This window comes from Canis aureus, chromosome 10 (assembly GCF_053574225.1).
Source record: "Canis aureus isolate CA01 chromosome 10, VMU_Caureus_v.1.0, whole genome shotgun sequence".
Lineage (NCBI taxonomy): Eukaryota > Metazoa > Chordata > Mammalia > Carnivora > Canidae > Canis > Canis aureus.
This window is the reverse complement of record NC_135620.1, coordinates 29,035,183-29,049,279: the sequence shown is the minus strand read 5'-3', so window position 1 is coordinate 29,049,279 and position 14,097 is coordinate 29,035,183. Positions and strand designations below refer to the sequence as shown.

Here is a 14,097-nt window from a genome sequence, read left to right as displayed (position 1 = left end):
TCTTTAAGTACTCTCTACACCCATTGTGGGGCTTGAACTACAAGCCTGAGACCAAGAGTCACATGTCTAGTGACTGAGCCAGCCAGGTGCCACTCCTATCCCCCCTCCTTTTAAGACTGTATCTGTTTATTCATGAGAGACAGAGAAAGAGAGAGAGAGAGAGAGAGAGAGAAGAGAGGCAGAGACACAGGCAGAGGGAGAAGCAGGCTCCCTGCAGGGAACCTGATGCTGGACTCAATCCTTGGACCTTGGGATCACAACCGGAGCCAAAGGCAGATGCTCAACCACTGAGCCACCACCCAGGTGTCCCTCCTACTCCCCCTTTTAAACCTGGATGTAAAAAGCTTTTAGCAACCTGCAGTTGTTAAGCTCAGTAGAATTTAGAACCTTAAGACTTCTTTCGAGAAATCCACTCATAGTACCAGATGGGTAGAGATTGGAGGTTTTCATTTATTTCTTTTGTCAACAGCAGATTTATGTAACCTGCTCTTGTGGTTGCTAAGTAGCTCTACTAGGCTAGGATCCATTTTAGCAAAACTGTCTTTTGCCTTTTTTAAAAGATTTTATTTATTTATTTATGAGAGAGGCAGAGACATAGGCAGAGGGAGAAGCAGGCTCCATGCAGGGAGCCCGATGTGGGACTGGATCCTGGGACTGGATCACTCCCTTAGCCGAAGGCAGTTGCTTAACCACTGAGCCACCCAGGTGTCCCTTTCCTTTTTTCCACAGGATTACTCTGATATGACAAATCATATCAGGCAGAGGAGATCATTTTATATTGTGATCAGAAGAGTTTTCCCCATTTGCTTTTGTTTGTGTCTTATTCTGTTCCTTGAAGAGAAAATAATATGTGTGCTGTATATGAGTTCAAGTAAACTACCTGAAACAACTCATTGGGTTTCATGGATACAAATCTATCTGGGGACTTTTTGTTCCTGAAAAAATAGAAAAAGTTTGCATTTTTGTCTAAGTTCCTTTTCTAGGCCTTTGTGACCCACTTATAAAATGAAGGTAGTAATAGCACTTGGTAAAATTGTGGTGAGATTTAATGAATTAATGTATTTAAAGTGCTTAAAACAGTGCCTGGCACATAGTAAGCACTTTGTCATCATCATCATTATTAAAGTTAGTATTGTTATTACTGTTACAATTGTACATATGCATGTGTTTTCTCCCCTGTTGTTCTTCAGCCTATCACATGGAAAGAATTTGCAAACATCCACCCATTTGTGCCTCTGGACCAAGCTCAAGGCTATCAGCAACTTTTCCGAGAGCTTGAGAAAGACTTGTGTGAACTCACGGGCTATGACCGAATCTCTTTCCAGCCTAACAGGTACGAGATTTCTTCTCTTGTCACTTTAGCTATCTCTTATGGTGTAATACCCACCCCAAAACATTGAGGCTTGAAACAATTTTGTATCATTGTGATAGTCGAGTAGACAGTTCAACTTCCCTGGGGTGCATGGCTGGTAGGTCCAAAGTAGCCACATCCACATAGCTGGCAAGTTAATGATGGGCTGTTGGCTGGGAGCTCAGTTGAGGATGTTGACCCGAGCCTTGTTTCTTGTTCATGTAGACCTCTCCATGTGCTTGCTGGAGCTTTATTCCTTCCTGAATGATGTCTAGGTTCAAAGTGGAGTGTTCCATGGTGAAAGAATGTGGCAGCTGCAGACCTCTTAAGGCTCAGCCTCTGAAGTTTCACAGCATCACTTCAGAGCATTCTATCAATTAAAGCAAGTGACAGGGCCAGACCAGTTTGAATGCAGGAGGGCACAACACATGGTTGTGACTGTCCAGAGATGTGATTTATTGTGGGCCATCTTTGGAAACTTACTATATCCATCACTGACATAGAACAAGAATCAGAATCCAGCACAAATGTTAACTCCTAACAAGCAACAATGTTTCAGTCCAGTAGGGGCTGGAGAACTATGTACTGGTTTGTTCTGTCACTAACTTTGAAAGTTCCCTGCCTTTCCTCTGGCTTCTGTAAAGTAAGAACTTCTACAAATAGTGGTTTTTATTTATTTTTAAGCAGAGGGCTCTAGCAACATTTCCTGGATTCTTGTTAAAAGGTACAAATGTCTGTCCCATTTGAGGCCTACTGATCATAATTTCCAGGAATTAGGACTAAGAAACTTCATTTATTTCTTAAAAATATTTTATTTATTTATTCAACAGTGGGAGAGAGAGAGAATACAAGCAAGGGGAGCAGGAGTAGGAGGAGCAGGCTTTCTGCTGAGCAGGGAGCCCAATGCGAGGCTTTATTCTAGGACCCTGGGATCATAACCTGAGCCGAAGGCAGATATTAGCTGACTGAGCCACCCAGGTGCCCCAAGAAACTTTATTTTTAAAAGCAAAATGGTACACAGCCAATTTCAAATCCATTGGGTTTTTGTGATATGTCTTCATGGGAATAGATCGATGGATAGACAAACACTTTTATCAGCATGAGTTCACATTTTAAGTATATTCAGAAGAAGAGTTGCATTTCTTCTTCACTTTCTTACTACTCAACGTGTAATTTTCTACCAGCAGCCTCAGCATTGACATTACCCAGGAGCTTGTTTTAGAAATCCAGATTTTAAGATACAAAAATCAAATAATTTTTTATTCATTTATTTTTATTATTTTTTTAATCAAATGATTTTTTAAAAGCTTTATTTGAGGGGTGGGGAGCAACAGAGAGAATCTTCCCGCAGACTCCTTACCAAGTGAGGTGCCCAATGTGGGGCTTGTGAGATCATGACCTGAGTTACAACCAAGAGTTGGAGGCTTACCTGACTGAGCCACCCAGGTACTCCAAAAATCAAATAATTTTAAAACAGACATTTATCTTCTCACTCCCTGAAACAGAAAGTAACCAGATCTTAGATACAATCAAGTCCTACCTTCTGTTTGGCAACCTAAACTATACAGCAAAGCCACTCACTTTGTAAAAACTGTAGCCTACAAAATACAAACCCTATAGGAAGGGAGCATATGGCAAATAAGGAAGGAATGACGTTCATGAAAGTCAGGCTTCATACCTTCATTAAAATATCATCCAGCACCCCACCCCTCCTTTTAAGAAAAGAGGAACCTGAGTGAATTATTAATCTGAGACAATAATACCTTAATTAAATGTTGAAAATGAAGAAACTTCGCCCTCTAGTGATGGCATAGGATCACATCTTCTGTGTCATATCATATGGGAGAGTAATTGTTAGGACTATCTTAACTTTCGCAGCTCAATTTGAGGGCCCAGCCAGGGTCCTGAAAGACTGATCTAAGAATGTGGACGCAATGGTTTCCAATCTTGGCTGGAAATTGGACTCATGTTGTGAATTCATAAAGATTCTGTTGTCCTGATCACAATCCCAAATTGAATCATAATCTTGATAGGGAAAGACAGGGGTGAGGGAGTCGACACAGGCATGACTAGTTCTTTAAAGCTCCTCAGGTGATCCCATTTGGGAGGCAAGGTTAGGAACCACTGTCTTCAAAGTTTTTTTGTTGTTTTTCTTAATATACCTAACACTCTTTCTCTGTCCCGCTGAACTCACTCGTATGACTGGCAGTGAGATTCAGTACCCCATCGCAGTCTTATAGGAGGGAAGGAGATCTTTATCAGGATGTCGTTTCTGTCAGCAATGCCTTCTCCACTTTTACAGATTCCCAGCTAGAACACTCATTTCCAAGAGCCAATGTGAAAGTGATAGGAGCTGTGCCGCAAGTTGAGGCTCAGATGAAGGATATTTCATGTTCTTAGTAGGAACTGCTATGGGAGATGAGGAAATGCCCTCTCTTTTGTTGAGAAAATAGACCATGCTTCCAGAGATTAAGGTTTGGGGAAAAGAGGAAGGGATGCACCATATATTCTATATGTAAGGGAGTTTATTTTTATCTTGTTCTAATCCTCTTCGTTTATTTGTGCTAACCTCTCTTCAAGTGAATGATATATCCAGGTTTCATAATGTATATTCTAAGTTATTATTAGTCTACCACAGGGTTATTTATTGTTTAATTCATCTGATTTATTGCTGGATAGTGAGCACTCCAATCCAAGGTGCTGATGTAGGCTTAATAATCATTGTAAAAAGAAGTACACGTTTTCTTGAAAATTTTGTACAAAGGGAGAATTTACTGTATTATGGCAGCCACTGAAATTATACCTTTTTTTTTTTAAAGATTTTATTTATTTATTCATGAGAGACACACACACAGAGAGAGGCAGAGACACAGGCTCCACGCAGGGAGTCTGATGTGGGACTCGATCCCGGGTCTCCAGCATCCGGCCCTGGGCTGAAGCCAGCGCTAAACCGCTGAGCCACCCGGGCTGCCCTGAAATTATACAATTATCATTCAGGGACCATTTCCTGGTGTTTTCATTTCTATTTAATTGGAGTCGGTCAGTATGTCTATAGAGTTCTAGAGTCTAGTCACCAGAAAGTTTTGCATCTAAATGTTTCTTTTCCATTTTTGTTATCATATGATATTTAAAAGATAAAGGCAAAATTTTAGTAAGTAGCATTAAAAATATTTTGCAACTCTAAATTTTTTTATCGTGGTAAAATACACAAAACATGAAAATTTGTCATTTTAACCATTTTTAAGAGTTCAATAGCATGAAGTACATTGACATTGTTTTATAGCCATCAATACCATTCATCTCCATAACTTTCTGCCTTCCCAAATCAAGGCTCTGTATCGATTAAACAATAACTCCTCATTTTTCTCTTAACCCAGTGCCTGACAATCGTGATATTATTTTCTGTGGCTATTAACTTGACTACTCTAGGTATGTTATTTAGGTGGAATTATATGTGTCCTTTTGTATCTGGTTTATTCCCCTTAGCATAATGACTTTATCCATGTTGTAGCATGTGTCAACATTCCCTTTTTATGGCTGAATAATATTCCGCAGTATGCGTGGGCCACATTTTGTTTATCTCCTTGCTCATTGATGGACATTTGGGTTTTTCCACCTCTTGGCTGTTGTGGATAATGTTGCTGTTAACATTGGTATATAAATACCTGAGTTCCTGGTTTTAATACTTTTGGGTATATACTCAGATGCGACACTGTTGGATGTATGGTAACTTTAATTTTTTGAGGAATGGCCATTCTGACTTTGATATATCAATGCAGAGGTACACGTGGGAATAGGTATATGAAAAGAAGAACATTTAGTTACCTTAGATTAGTACTTTTGTCCTTATGCTTTTTTTCCTATTTTTATTTTTCTCCTCCCAAGTACTTTTGCTTTTTTAGATTATTAAAATCTTTTTAACCATGATACATGTTAATATATAATGTAAAAATAAGTTATTTTTATTGTGGGAACATGCATATTATGACACAAGTAAACACAGTGTAAGATGCTTGCAGGTTCATTTCTCCCCCGTGTCTCCTGATCTCAGAGGATTTCTCCATCAGCCAATGGCATGATGAGGCTGGCTTTGACACTTGCCCTGGTGCTGGAGGCAAACCACTACTGCCTCAGTCTTAGCAGCAACATAGAACTCGATTGAGAAAGTCTTGCAACAAAGGGCAACAAACCCAGCTCTGCAGAATAGAATAATATTTAACACCATGTAGACTCGGAACACAGCTCTCTGGTTCTGAGATGACTATGTAGGAGAGCTACAGTTGTCAGGCATTAACTTGAGTGTTTCTGCACATGGCCCTGACTGCTCCATCCTGTTTGGATTTCTGGGCCCTTCATACTGTCTTCTAACCCAGTACAGTTCTACATTATGCTCATGGAAGGCTCTTGTTCTTTCTCTAATAGTTCCTGCCTAGATATAGACTGCCATAGGACCTTTCTCTTCAGTGGATTTTTTTTTTTTTCCTGAAAGGGAATTCAGCAGCTCAGAGGAAGGATTAGCACCCAGGATATTGAGACCTCTACGCGGCTTCTTCCTTAGTCTTGATATGGGTTTCTCTCCCATACAGCAAGAAAGCAAATGCAATGTTATTGATCTGATTGAGGTGAAGTTGAGGAATGACCAATAATTACAGTTGATAAGGGATTTAGTATGATAAATTGTGGGATGAAATTTTTCACTCATGCGGCTAAACTTTTACATGGTCTATTTCCTAGGAGTGTTAGATTCTAAAGGTGCTTAAAAGACTTGAAACAACAATGTTAAGCAACTTGTCCCCATTTCTCCTATTTATTTCCTCCATCTACAAACCTGGGGAGCATTTCCAGTTTAGTGAAGAAAATAACTATGCCCAGCATGACTTGTTTTGACTTATTTCTCCATAACACTATGACACTCTTAAAATCATTCAGCAGCTCACAAATACACTCCAGGAATTGCTCGTTTAGAATTATGATGTAATGTTTAAGGCAGACAGAAACAGTAATTAACACCTTCCACGGATATCCAAAGTGAAAGACAAGCCAGAATTATTATTGGCTCCTTGGCATGTAAGAGTAAGGAAGTTGTTTTTGTCTTTAAAAACAGCAAACTATCATCTTGAAAGTAGATTGAGCTGTCAGTTGCTTTCCCAGAATCTCCTCTTGGAAGGTTCTTAAACAAACATGGTGCAATCTATGGATCTCAAACTTCATCGTGCATGAGAATCACCTGGGTGGCTGGTTAAATTGCTAAGCTTCACTGCCAGAGTTTCTGATTCAGTAAGTCTGGGTTGGGGCCTGAGAACTTGCATTTCTAACAAATTTCTGGATGATGTTAATATGCTGGTTTTGCTACCATATGGTGAAAACCACTCGGGTTGCCGGTATTCAGAGTCCTGGCTGCTTATTGGAATTAGTTGGGGGGGGGGGAATTGGGAGCCTTTGAAGAATATTGATACTCTCCTTACCCCACAAACTAGTTGCATCAGAATTTCCTTTCATGTGGGGGAAGTTCAGGAATCAGGGTTGTTAATAACCTCCTTAGGTGACTCTGATGTGCATCATTGGGTTGGAGAGTATGTTGCCCGGAAGAAACACCAAAAGAGGAAGGTTTAGTTAGAGGACTAATATCTCCTAGTGGACTGAGCTTTGAAGGTGCCCTTTGAAGACTAAGTCACTACCATCATTTGCCCATCAGGCAGTTTACAGTTCACCATAAGGAGAATCAAACGCCTGATAGTTGCCACGTCCCACACCCCGTTTCTTGAGCTCATGATTGATGTTACTGTTTAGCTCTATAACGACTCATATTATTAATAATCTCTGATAATGCTTTCCTACTGAACTTGGTGCAGCTTCACAACCCTCCCCTCAGAGAACTCTGGGAGGCCAAATAGCAGAGACCCTCTCTGTTTAAAAACTGATTTCCTAAAGAAGCATTCAGAACACCAGGAAGAAGAAAAAGAAGGTTGAAGGATGAAGAGAACCATCTTTGGTGACATAGAATGCAGTGAGGTGGAGGACCTCACCTTCCCCAATTTCCTTAACTCTCTAAAGTGTATTTTGATTTTTGCAGTTTGTAAGACTTGGAGCAGCCATTCTTAACACTTGATGACACATGCAGGATTTTCTGATTCAGTACTTGAGAACTTGCATTTCTATCAGGTTCCCAGGTGACGCCAATGCTTTGTTTGGGAACTTGGAATTTGAGAACGGCTACTTTAAGATACTATTCAGCTATCAGAATGGTTAGAACAGCTGGATCTATTCAGATATTTTTTAACCAGAATTAAAAGGTTAAACATAGAATTCAGTTTATGTCAAATTAGATGCAGAATAGTAAGAACATTCCAGAATGATATGTTGAGAGGTTTTTATTATAAGCTCATTGGAATGGAGATCCAGGTAGTGTTTGGGTACTCAAGGTAAGCAACAGAATTATATTGATGAAAATCCCACTGCTTCCTAGGTATGTGTATTGGAAAACTGTCATTCACCCTGTTTACTCCATTCATAAGATAGGAATCAGTACCATTTTTTGTTTTCTAAGTTACTTTTTCTGGGAGTGTCTTATGATGTTGCCATGGACTAAAGTGGGTCATTTTGACCCAGTAGCTGTTTTGCATCTTACTAGGATCAGTTTTTTTTTTTTTTTTAAGGATCAGTTTTACCATGTCAATTTCTTAGCTAATGTTTCACTTGGATTACTTTGGTCACTTCCTGAGCACTTGATGGTGGTATTTTTAAAATAGTGTCGGGACGACTGAGTTGTTCAGTGCCTTTGGCTCAGGGTGTGATCCTGAAGACCTGGGATTGAGTCCCACATCGGGCTCCCTGTAGGGAGCCTGCTTCTCCCTCTGCCTGTGTCTATGCCTCTCTCTCTCTCTGTGTGTGTGTGTGTGTGTGTCTCATGAGTAAATAAATAAAATCTTAAAGTAAAAAAAAATTTTGTTCCAAAGATCTAAAAATGTAACCCTTCTAGATAGAACTAAGTTGTAGTACTTATAAATTCTAACCTTTTTGACCAGGGTTCTTAGTAAAGGTAAAATGATAATGTTTGACGTTTATTGTGTCCTTAAACTCTTGTTTAGTCTTGCAAAGAGCTGAACTATCACCCTGACTCTGTCATGTCATCTTAAAATTCCCTCTTTCCCCATTCCCCTTTTTGATAAATTCACAGTGAGTACCTGCCTGAAATTGCACTTAGGATGCTACACTGATAATAGAATCTCGGTAAAATCATTCCAAAACTGTTGAATCGCATCAACTGTATCTTATTTTTGCCTTTTGGGACATTGCACTTGTTCTAGCTTCTTCTAGTCTATAGAATGAGTCTGGGTTTTGGAGGAAGTAGTCTGCTAGATTTCACTTGTTATGTGTTAAGCAGTATAATATATAGCAGTTCTTTCATCAGCCTGAATAAACGCCATGACTGGAGGACCTTCTTTTTCTAAGACACTTCAAACTTATACTCACTTGGCGCTTCTGTGGGTCTAAGGCTCCCCACCCACTGGTATCCTTCTTTCTGTGGCCAGGTCTGCAGATCCAGCCCACCAACAACTTCAATTTAAATAGATGTCAGAAAACCACTATCCTTGGGGCTGTTCCACATGTGGGAATTTTCCACATGTAGACTCTCACTCTGGGTTATGGAGTCAAGCAGCTACTTTTCATATTTTTCCAACAACAGGTGGCACTTATAATGACCCTTTAAAAAATTTATTCATTTGACAAGAGAGAGAAAGACAGAGTAGCAGGCAGAGGGAGAAGCAGCCTCCCCACTAAGCAGAGATCCCCATGCGGGGCTCAATCACAGGACCCCAGGACCCTGGGATCATGATCGGAGCCGAATTCCCCTTATTTTAATAGAACCCCAGTAATAAGACTTCCGTGGCCTTTAGAACATACCTTTTTTTGTACTTAGGAGTTGCCACATCCAGCATTTGTGATCAAGTCTTTAGCATATTGCCTTTCTCTTAGATTACTGGCTCATAGTTCCAGTCTCTTTCATTCCTGGTCTGAACACTTTGACTGGCTTTTCAATGAAACAAGATGAGCAAAAGTTGTGAGAAAAATACAGGGCCATTTTTTGAGGACCCTTCTTATGGGGGAATGGATTTCAGTGTTGCCTGCCTGGGCTGAAGATGGGAACTCAATTTTGAGCAAATTTGCTTTGTATTTATTGCAGAGCTACTCCATGCCGAGTACTGTTCTATATATTCTGAGACCTAGATCTCAAGCTTACGCTCTGAGATAAGACAGGCACACAAAGTAAATGTGAGCTCTACAGTCATTTTCAAGGTACATACACGTATAAGATTGTATTAACAGAATAGTGAGCAGAATACCACGATGGCATATGGGTACAATTTATTATCTCTATTTTAGAGATGAGAGCACAGAGGTACAGAGAGGCTAAGTAACTATAGTGTGGGTGGTTTGCTGAAGCGTGTTCATTTTTCTGCTCCCAGAATAAAAACATGTGACCTACCACTGTTCTTCTTTTTCTTTTTAAGATTTTCATTTATTTACTCAGAGAGAGAGAGGCAGAAACACAGGCAGAGGGAGAAGCAGGCTCCATGTAGGGAGCCTGAGGTGGAACTTGATCCTCGGACTTCAGGATCACTCCCCAGGCTGAAGGCAGCGCTAAACCACTGAGCCACCCGACTGCCCAATTGCTTACATTTTTAATGCTCAGCTATTCACTGAAACTTCTTTGTTAGGAATTTTTTTTTTCTTGCCAAAGGCAGGGATTAAACCACTGAACCACCCAGGGATCCTCCCTGCCACTGTTTATCTAAAGCCAGGAAAATGGAAGACTGGTGTCTGCCTCTCTCCTGGAAGAGAGCAGAGGCAGAGCTCGCTTGGTGTAAGCAAGGAGCAACTGGGTGCCCCGGGTCTTACAGGACAGGTCTACTTTTATGTGTAGCTAAACCTCTTCATTCTGTCAGTCAGACAAGGGATCTGTGAAGGAAAACCACGGCTTGGAATCCTTGGGGAAGCATGGGAAGTATGAGCCTCCTTGAAAGGTCAACTTGTGCTGACGTCTGAACTTGCCATTAGTGACCATGGCGGCCTGTCATCCTCAGACTGTTTTTTCATGTGCAAAATGGGGGCAATGGTATCTGCGTCATGGGAATATTGGGAGGATTAAATAAGATGATGAATATGCTTGGTGGCAGCCACCACAACAAGGCCTACAGTTTCCCTGTGTTTCCTCTGTGCAGAGTGCCTGGTAAATAGGAAGTGCTTAATTAACAGAGCAGTTTATACTTATTACTATTACTTAGCTCATCGACCCTATTTTATTGCTCTGCAGATCACCACTTTCCTTCTCTTTCTCCAACCACACTCGAAGCTCTTCACCTCCAGATGTTTTCCTGTTCTCTGCCCTCTCCTAAGCCCTCAATTCTGCTGTCTCCTGATACCAGATCATCCGTGTCCCCATAATAATTTGCAAACATTTCAGATCCAGCTGGTTTTGTCCTAGCGTTCCCTCAAATTCCAGTGCTCAAAATTGTAGTTTTTGGTTTAGAAATGAAAGTTTATCTAGTTTATTCATAAGCCTTGTGCTTATAGAGTATGATCTCAATATTGCAGGGTGATTAGAAAGGATGAAATGCCAAAATCATTAGGCCTTCTACAGAGTTAAAGAATGGTATAATTTTGCGAAATAGTGGAAATATGCGTTTTGAATAGGACTTAAAAAACTGTTACTCACTTCCGTTTCCTTCCTGCAGAGATTACTGAGAACATTAAGTAACAGTTTATGATTGACTGACTCAGCATCACTCACTGGACTGTTTGTCATTAACTGTGCTCTAGAAGTGGTGCCTTCAAGGACTGCTTAGTTGGGTATGGCCAGCCTCTAGCAGCCACCTTCATGTTGTGCCTGAGAAGTCTCACCCAGGAGACTAATGGGAATGTTGCCACATTCAAAGTGCATAGTTCCTTTGGAGTAATCTGATCACTGACTAAAAACGTGGTGTTATTGAGAAATTGTGGTTTTTGGTGTAATGATTGGAGTTATATATTTTTTAAAGATTTTATTTATTTTAGACAGAAAGAGCGTGCACTTACATGGGGAGGGGAGGGGTAGAGGGAGAGAGAAACCCAAGCAGACTCTTCTCTGGGGATCTTAAGCACCTCATCTTCATTCCCTGTTGTAATCTCTAACTTTTGAGTGTTGTAGACTCTTCCTTTTGGACTTACTCTTTTTTCTTAAGATTTATTTTTTGAGAGAGAACACAGAGAGAGGGAGGGTGCAAGAGTCTAAAGCAGACTCCCCACTGAACATGGATCCCAATGTGGGGCTTGATCTTATGACCCTGAGATCAGACCTAAGCCCAAACCAAGAGTTGGACACTCAATCAACTGTCCCACCCAGGAGCCCTTGTAGTTATATTTTTAAAAATAATTTTTATATTTAAAAGATACACACTGAAGTTTGAATTGATAAAATGATATGGAATTTGAATTTTACCTCAAAATAACATAGTTTGGGGCACCTGGCTGGCTTAGTCTGTAGAACATGCAACTCTTGATCTCAGGGTTGTAAGTTCAAGCCCAATGTTGGGCATGGAGCCTACTTAAATAATAATCTAGTTCCAATTGTGGGGTAGTGAGGGAAACGGTTAGGAAAAGACCTGAGAATTGTTCAAGCTGAGTGATAGGTACATGGCAGTACCTTATCTTCTTCTATTTCTGTATACTTTTGCAATTTTCTACAATAGAAATGAATTCTTAGGTGCATAGTCCTAAGCGAGGCTTGAAAGGCTCATCTCTGAGTAGCCGTGAGTGAACTTTAGTACACAAAGTGCCATTCTGTGGTTGTTTGAGTCCTTTTAGGCTTGTGCAGATCCTAGGTGAGCTTTCCATGGTGTTGGGTAGTGTTTTAGTGTCTGTCACATGTTGAACGTGTGCCCAATGAATACTGAATGAGTAAATGAAAGCAAAGACGCTCAAAGCCCTGATGCTTCTCCTTCTTATCTTTGCAGCGGAGCCCAAGGGGAATATGCTGGGCTGGCCACTATCCGAGCTTACCTCGATGGGAAAGGAGAGGGACACAGGACAGTGAGTATGGACACATGGTGTGGTTGCTCACCACCAGGTGGCAGTGGGTCTAACTCTCAGCATCCCTTTGTTTTGTGGTACACTCCCTCTAAGCCTTCTTAAAGGTAGTTAGGGAACAGATAATCAAGAAACAGATTTCTTTGAACTGGCCATTAAAGTCCTTGCCCCCAAGATATTTCACTGGACCATCTTAAGGGAGACCATTTGGAGATTAAAGGTTTTTGTTCAAACTGAGTCTTTCAAAGTTGGCCAGTTTTTAGATTCTTCATAGTAAAATACAGGCAACTAGCCATGATTAATCTCCTGGCTGTAATAAAACCAGAAATGGACTGAGATTGGGCCACCACCTACTGTACCTCATTTACTTGGGCAGCATGAATGAGCCTGGCACATTTTTCTCTAACTCTCCTGGGAGCAAAGGAAGGAAAAGACAGAAATATTACCATTTCAGGTCTCCTTTCCCTGGCTCAGCCCTGGCCTTAGGCCTGGGCAAAGAACAGAGACCAACTTTTAATTGTTCTGTAACTCTTACTGTGACTAGGCACAGTTCTCATTTCTGTATACTCAAAAAATATTTATCAAGGGGTACCTGGCTGGCTCAGGTGGTAGAGCATGTGACTCTTAATCTCAGCATCAGGAGTTCGAGCCCCATGTTGGGTATCTATATTACTTTTAAAAAGTAGAGGAAGAGGGAGAGAGTGAGAAACAATCCCAAACAAGGCTCCAGGGTCAGCATGGAGCCCAATGTGGGGCTGGATCCAACCACCCCAAGATCATGATCTCAGCTGAAATAAGAATTGGATACTTAACTGACTGAGCCATCCAGGTGCCCCATAAATTTTAATAAAATATTTACTGAATAATTAAATTCCCTTTTGAGGACTGTCATCTCTAAGCAGCAAAAGAGGAAGTGGAGCAGAGTTCATGGTTCTGCTTCAATTTTGCTTTAGATATGAGAGTCTATCTCCAGGGTCCAAACTGCTTATCTGTGCCCGTATAGGGACCATCAGGTGCTAATAGGCTTAACTGGGTTCCACTAATCCCTAGACTCAGTGTTTCTAGCAGTTATCTGATATAGGCTTCAAAGTGTGGTAAAAGACAGTATGGTTCTGAAGTCTTCATTTTGGTGATGATTAACACTAAACTAGAACTTCCATTGAGCTGTGGACTGGAGTTCTTAGAGGGAGCAGTGGGTAGGGGTTGGGAGCAAGACAAAAGTGACAGGTCATCCCACGAGAGTTAGAGAAAAATGTGCCAGGCTCATTCTGGCTGCCCCAGTAAGTGAGATACAGTAGGTGGTGGCCCAATCTCAATACATTTCTGGTTTTCATTAAAACTAGAAGTGGGATCCCTGGGTGGCTCAGCGGTTTAGCGCCTGCCTTTGGCCCAGGGTGTGATTCCGGAGTCCCAGGATCGAGTCCCATCACAGGCTCTCCTTGAGGAGACTGTTTATCCCTCTGCCTATGTCTTTGCCCTTCTCTCTGTTTCTCTCATGAATAAATAAATAAATAAAATCTTTAAAAATAAAAAAAACAACTAGAAGATTATTTATGGCTAGTTGCCTGTATTTTGCACCGAAGAATCTAAAAGCTGTTTCACTTCACTTTCAAAAAAGGAGGAAAAAAGAAAACATTTTCTTCCCCTTCTCCTGTGTCTATCCTGATTCCACACGTGTA

The 14,097-nt window shown here is 40.9% G+C and overlaps 1 protein-coding gene across 1 annotated transcript in view; it reads left to right on the top strand.

Annotated features, from left to right (window-relative positions):
- Window positions 1–14,097, top strand: part of GLDC (glycine decarboxylase) — a 92,428-nt gene that overhangs the window by 51,072 nt on the left and 27,259 nt on the right. Inside the window, exons 15-16 of the mRNA XM_077911901.1 lie at window positions 1,191–1,333; window positions 12,346–12,421. Of these exons, the coding sequence (XP_077768027.1) occupies window positions 1,191–1,333; window positions 12,346–12,421 (219 nt within the window). The remainder of the gene's footprint in view (window positions 1–1,190; window positions 1,334–12,345; window positions 12,422–14,097) is intronic.